At 33.4% G+C, this 6,655-nt stretch overlaps 1 protein-coding gene across 1 annotated transcript; it reads left to right on the top strand.

The window, feature by feature from the left end:
- Positions 1-1,809: 1,809 nt before the first annotated feature.
- Positions 1,810-6,415, top strand: LOC122281819 (sodium/calcium exchanger NCL-like). Its single transcript, XM_043093622.1, has 7 exons — positions 1,810-2,387; positions 3,169-3,354; positions 3,801-3,982; positions 4,857-5,002; positions 5,140-5,419; positions 5,504-5,812; positions 6,037-6,415. The coding sequence occupies exons 1-7, from the start codon at positions 1,982-1,984 to the stop codon at positions 6,283-6,285; spliced, it is 1,758 nt and encodes a 585-aa protein (XP_042949556.1). The 5' UTR covers positions 1,810-1,981; the 3' UTR covers positions 6,286-6,415.
- The last annotated feature ends 240 nt before the right edge of the window (positions 6,416-6,655 follow it).

Genomic DNA, 6,655 nt, shown 5'->3' with positions numbered 1-6,655 from the left:
TTTGAAAAAATAGTAGGATTATTATTAATAAAAATAATTTTTTTAAGGTAAATTTTAAATTTATCTATTTTATTTTTAAAGAGAATAAATAAACTTACTCAAATTAGGAACTCTAAATTTCATTTTTCATATATATATATATATATTATTCATGTTTACGAACGTGTTATTACCTATCGAACCACGTCCAAAAATACGGCCGTACTTACATGATATTATGTGCTAAAATACTTAAAAAAAAAAAAACAAAAAACAAAAAAGAAGAAGAAGGTAATAGCTCATCACCCGGCCATCCAAGATTATTATACATATTTCTTAGCAAATCTGTTGAGTGTGGTACGAACCATGTACAAGAACTTGCATAAATTTTAATTCTTAAGTGGCTGTATGGATTGAGAAACACCTTCAACATATTTTATTTAGGTTATATTTGTATTTTAGGTTAAATTGAGTTGAGTTAAGTTGAGTTGAGTTGAATAAAATATTATTAGAATATTAGTTTTAAATATTATGAGTGTGTTCAGATTTGAAAAAGTTGAATTTATAAAAAAATCTGAAAAAGTGTATGGGGATTTGAAAAAGTTGTAATGATAAGATGAAATGAGTTGATGAGGGTTTGATAACTAAACTAGGCCTAATTTCGTCTCATCATTATAACTTTTTTAAATTTTCATATAAAATAAAATAAATAATTTAACTTTTTCAAATCTTAATATAATAATATTAAATAAAATTTTATTTAACTTATAATTTTAATCTAAAATTATTTCTTCTTATCTCATATGTAAACAACTTTACTTTCTAATTCTGATTATTTAAAAACTGGGTCTTGATGATCCTCAATTTTCATAAATTATAGGCGCCCTTTTGTCCATGTACGTACCATTCCATTAGGGTTTTAATCAAAACTATTTTTTTTTTTAATCCTATCCTCCATTAATAATATTAAGAAAAACTAGAATAGAAATAAGGAAAAATTTAGTTGCAAGTATAATTATATGCTAATATATACATTAATGTAATGTGATTAGTCAAAAAGTAGATTTTATCGAAAATAATACTAATTTAAATTTTAAATATGAAAAAATCAATATTAATATACAACTTAATATGTAAGCTTATTTATACATAACAAAACTCTAAAAATAAAGATATTGTGTTTTCATCAGTGTGGAGTGCGGACCATATTCTTCACGTGGCAGGCCATGTTTAGGAAAAATTGTGTTTGTACATTGAAGTTGATCGACGTGATCGAAAGGACGTGGAAATTTTATGATGTTAATCTTATTAGGACGGTGCTCCAGCACCACGGGGAGCTACCGTTAAGTAAAAAAAAAAAAAAAAATTGTTTGTTTTTTTTAATCAGTTTTTAATATTTTTAAATATTTTTAAAAAATATAAATAATTTATAATAATATTAAATAATTTTTTTTAATTATTAAAAAATAAAAAAAGTTAAGCAACAGTAACTCCTAACGGGAGCCACCAGCTGTGGTCTTAGTATTTTCTATTTTATTAATTAGTACGTAATCTTAAGTCACAGTCAATTGCAAATTTGCACGTGCTAGCAAATATTAATGTAATTAATGCGGGCTTTTAATTATATATATAAGGTTAAATTTCACATTTGAAAATAATCTCTTGGACAAATTAAAAAGGGACGAGCTTGCTATGATCAATATGACATTTGATTTAGATTTTATAGATTTTTTAATTAAAAAAATCTTATCATTCAATTTTCAAAAATATTATCGGGTGATTTTTTACGTGAACGTAAGCCAAAGTCAACGTACTAGTAAGGTCTTCGACCCTCTTCTCCCTCTCACCACATTCTATGTGCAAGTATGTCATATGTATATATGCAGTGATGATCATGGCCGCACAAAACAATACCAGAAGCTCACTCTGAGTTGTGTAACTGATCAACACTCCCCCAAAATCCCCACCTCCGGCCTAAAAACCTTCTTCTTAGGCTAAGGCAATGTCCAAGCATCTAACCCTCTCCTTCCTCCTCTTCTTCTTCCTGATCTTATGCGATCCCTCCTATGGCCGCTTCATCACCCACAGCACGCGGTACTTCTCTTTATCCTCTGATCTAGTCTCCGATGGGGTCCAGCAGCTCCGTGGCCAGCCCTACCTCGCTCTCAACCGGTCCTCTTCCTTCTCTGACGAGTCCCCTTGCGAGCAGACCTACGGCTTCTTGCCCTGCACCACCACCATCCTCGGAAATATCTTCCTCATCCTCGTCTATGACTTCCTCATGTTCCTCTCCGCCATCTGTTTGTCCTATGGCAGCGAGCACTTGTTAAAGATTCTTGGCCCTGGTATTGTCGGCGGTTTGTTACTTCCAATCCTCAGCGCGCTTCCGGATGCCATGCTTACTCTCGGTGCACACTTCCATTCACTTTCCAATTTTTCTCTATTTATTTTGTCAAAAAATTGTAATTTTGATCTATTTTTTTCTTTTGTTTTCTTTGGTCTGTTAATGGTCTGTTGCAAGACGGAAAAAAATTTTAAAACATGGAAGTTAATGTTAACATGTCGATCGAATTTCTTTCTTTCTTTCCTTTTTCCAATCTTTTAGATTTTCTCAGCCACTATTGGGTTTCATATAACTTTCATTAAAAAGGCTTCAAACACGCTTAAAATGGAACTTCTTGGATAATTTGAAAGAACTTGGAAGTTGGTACTGAATTTTGGTAGCGTTAACTAGAACTCTTGAAGCTTTCCGCGGCCTGATTGTTTTTTATCCTTGAAAAATTCAAAAAAAAGAAAAAAGAAAAAAGAAAAAAAGAAATGATTATATTAATTTAACCAATACATTACTTATCATTGTTTTTTATCATAGCTCACTTAGGGTACTGTGAGTTAAACCTCAAACTTCTTCAAAAAATTGCTAATTTTAGTTTGCTTAGATGTCATATACGCTCTCGTTTGGTTCATTCTGCTCAAAAGGTCTGACCAGTTACTGATTAGTCATGTTCTTATGTTTTCGTTTTGTGTAAATATTTTGAATCTGCTTGTTTCTCAATCGAAGATTTATCTTTACAAATTTGATTCTATTAGCTACCTCTTTCTTACTGCATTTTATCTGTCAGAGCCATTGAAAATTCCCCATGCTTTTTCATTGATTTTCTAATGCTTCTTATAATCTCTTGCCTTGTATAGTATCCGGTCTATCAGGAAGCACAGAAACTGCTCAAAGTCAACTTTCTGTTGGTATGGGCTTGCTAGCTGGTTCAACTATTACATTTCTTACGATAATATGGGGAACATGCGTCATTGTTGGCAAGTGCGACATCGTTGATAGAGTTGCAATAGATTTACAAGATACAAAAGGGTTTGACTTAACTGGTATGTATGTCCTTCTGTATTTTTCTAGAAGTACTGTACGTTACAACAACAAAAAAATTTGATAAAACTAAATTTACGAACTTACGAACTGACTTGACTTTATATAATATATTAGATCTCTTTTATAATAAAAGTAATTTTATAATATAATATATCACATAAAATCACGTCATTTTGTAATTTTATTTTTGATTTATAAATAACGCATTTCTCTTTTTGATTACCCGGACCCATCGATATGTAGTAGACATGCGTAAATATTTATGCCATCCACCGAACTGTATTGCAGTGTAAACTTGTGAGAGTTATGAATGGATGTTTAAGTTTTTATTCTAGACATATGAATCGTTTGTTTATGTTTCCTAGTGTAGAGGGAACTGCATTTTAACTGAAGGATTAAACATGTTAGATGGATTCATGACCCAACAAAATCTCCATGGTTGCAGAATCGGGTGTTAGTACTGATATCTGGACTAACTATACTGCAAGAATTATGCTGATTTCTGTCATCCCATTTTTAATCGTTCAAATACCACAAGTTCTCAGTTCAACGTCGGGGAGGCACTTGGCAGTCTTGATTGCCATTATTGTCTCTCTCCTACTATTGATTTCCTATTGTCTTTATCAAGTAAGTGTGATATCTATATATGCCATAATTATATTTTCTGTACAGTTTCATTTGCCATTCTTATCTAAATTTTCCGTTCTCCTGTACGTAGATCATATTGAATGGTCCTTTTTGTCTGCTGTGGAAACTCTGGAAATTTGTTCTACTGAGGGTTTTAGGCAGCATTATTAAACCAGTACTCTAGCTGGTTAGAATGAAAGACCTGCTTTTGGGCTCCAGTTTATCTTATGGACCTGATAAACAACCAAAATTGGTCCATGATCAGATTCTTAAAGTTTGAGGAGTGCTTCGGGACTCTTTCTTCAAAATTACTTGGCAGGAAATTAAATTTCACCACTTGCCTAATGTGAGGTCAAAATCTCAATCAGATTTTATATGGAATAGGGTCAAACCAAATATATGGCATTTACATCGGATTCCTCTCTTATTCTGAAGCGGGTGTGCCAAGTGCAAAACCTTGGCATCTAAAATTAAGTCATCACCAAGCATTTGACAAGTTATGTGTATTAAGTATACAAGTTTAGTTTATCAATGTTTCAAGTCTTTGTCGAACCAAAAAAGTAGCTCAATAGTTTGGCGTTCATGTCAAGCTTCAATTTCTCTTCTAAAACTCTTGCCATTCCCAAACCGGACTTCAACCATGTATTAATTAAAATCAGCAGCTTTGATTCCTTAGCTCCTCTTTAGAGACTTGGGTCAGTGCACATTGGGCCCTAAGGTTTTCTGTTTTTTTCCCTGTTCACCGTTGCCAAGGGAATTTGAAGGTGAGGATCGAACATTCCATTAACCATAATCTCAAACTCGCAGGTTCTTTTGCATATAGTGAATTGAGAGCATTGGTTGTTGGATGGATAACATGGAAAACCTTTTGCAGGTCCTTCAACCTTGGATCCAGAGACAGAAAATATCTTATGTGAAGCACAAGCGTGTTATATTAGGACTTCTAAGGCATCTAAAAGATCGAGCAGTGGGGAGGCTGCTAAGCGATAATGGTGAACCTAATGAGGAAGGCATTAAAAAGTTAGTTTTTTTTTTTTTAATATTTTATTGTTATTTTTTTTTTTTATAAATCTTGATTTTGTTAAACTATGTAACAGTTTTTTCCCATTACAAAGCTTTTTTTGGTATTTCCTGAATTTTGTTCAATATCATGACAGGTTGTTTTCTGTAGTAGACACAAATGGAGATGGAAACATTTCATATGGTGAATTGAGAGCATTGCTTGTTGGAATTCGATTTGAAGAGATTGACCTGAAAGAGGATAATGCTCTAGATAAATTAATGAGAGATTTTGATACATACCAAGATGGTCAGATTGACGAGACAGAGTTTGTCAAATTCATTTCTAAATGGCTGAAGAGGGCATTAATGCCTATACGGATTGCCTCTAGTGGTCATGGTTCTCACACGCTTGGGTTTTTAGATGCCATTCACCAGGTAATTAAGTTGAGCTGTATTGTGTTCGATCTGACTTTCATATCAAACAAGATGCTTGACCTCTTGGAAATTCATTTACTATAGGACACATATAGAGAGCATGATTTGTTGGATGTGGGTGATGAAAGCGATGAAGAATTTAAGGATGCTGGGGGTTCCAGGTGGACATCTATCAAAGCAGTGCTATTGTTGCTGCTGGGAACTCTCATTGCTATCGCATTTGCTGACCCCTTGGTAGATGCTATTGATAACTTTGCTGATGCCACCGGTATTCCTTCTTTCTTCGTCTCCTTCATCGCGCTGCCTTTGGCTACCAACTCTAGCGAAGCCGTGTCAGCGGTTATATCTGCTAGGCGTCGCAAACGTGAAATTGCCTCCTTAACATTTTCCTCGGTTCGTTTCTCATCCCTCACTCTTCATATCAATGTTTAATGCTTGTTCTATAGGATGGAATGCCGAATAAATTATAGAAGTTTCAAGATATATATACCAATAGTACTGTTTTTGGTGTCTTAGCTAAGTGAAAACAATCAGCCAAAATATGGAGGTCAATGTCATTCATAATAGATTGATTTGGAGTGATTGATTATAATTCATATATTTGTTGGTGCATGCAGCTATATGGGACAATAACAATGAATAATGTTCTCTGCATCTCAGTGTTCTTAGCCCTTGTTAACTTTAGGGGATTGACATGGGATTTCTCATCTGAAGTGCTGGTTATTATTATTGTCTGCGTTGTGGTGGGTTGCTTCGCCAGCTTCCGCACCCATTTCCCTCTCTGGACAGCTCTTGTAGCTTTCCTACTTTACCCAATCTCCCTCGCCCTGATCTATGTTCTCGTCTATGTTTTGGTCTGGCCATAGGTTCACGGATACATTCCATTTTCTGTACAAAGAACCGAGTTGTTGCTTTCTAATCAGATGTTACTGTTTATTTCATAATACATTTAAGCGTCTTGATTTATACTTATTACTGGTTTGGACATTTAGAATATTTTACAATTATATGTATATTAGTAAAATGGTTTGTGAATAATAATGAAATGGTTTTAATTAAGTTGTTTTATTGAGTTTTAGGAAATGAGAGAGAAAAAGTTAAATAAAAATAGAAATAGTGCTACATATATTTACAATTTTACTTGCACTTTTACTTACAAGTTGAATTTCAAACTTCATGATTTTTAGCATATCAATAATTAATACGTAGAGAAATAAGTTTTTTTGTAAGTTTTTC

This window comes from Carya illinoinensis, chromosome 11 (assembly GCF_018687715.1).
Source record: "Carya illinoinensis cultivar Pawnee chromosome 11, C.illinoinensisPawnee_v1, whole genome shotgun sequence".
Classification (NCBI taxonomy): domain Eukaryota; kingdom Viridiplantae; phylum Streptophyta; class Magnoliopsida; order Fagales; family Juglandaceae; genus Carya; species Carya illinoinensis.
The sequence above is the reverse complement of the archived record's forward strand: the minus strand, read 5'-3'. Positions and strand labels throughout refer to the sequence as shown.

What these genes read in the sequence shown, in the direction of transcription:
- LOC122281819 (XM_043093622.1), top strand. Translation starts at nt 1,982, where the DNA reads ATGTCCAAGCATCTAACCCTCTCCTTCCTCCTCTTCTTCTTCCTGATC. An exon ending in AATGAGGAAGGCATTAAAAA is followed by an intron (nt 5,003 to 5,139) that starts GTTAGTTTTTTT and finishes ATATCATGACAG; the next exon opens with GTTGTTTTCTGTAGTAGACA. An exon ending in TTTTAGATGCCATTCACCAG is followed by an intron (nt 5,420 to 5,503) that starts GTAATTAAGTTG and finishes CATTTACTATAG; the next exon opens with GACACATATAGAGAGCATGA.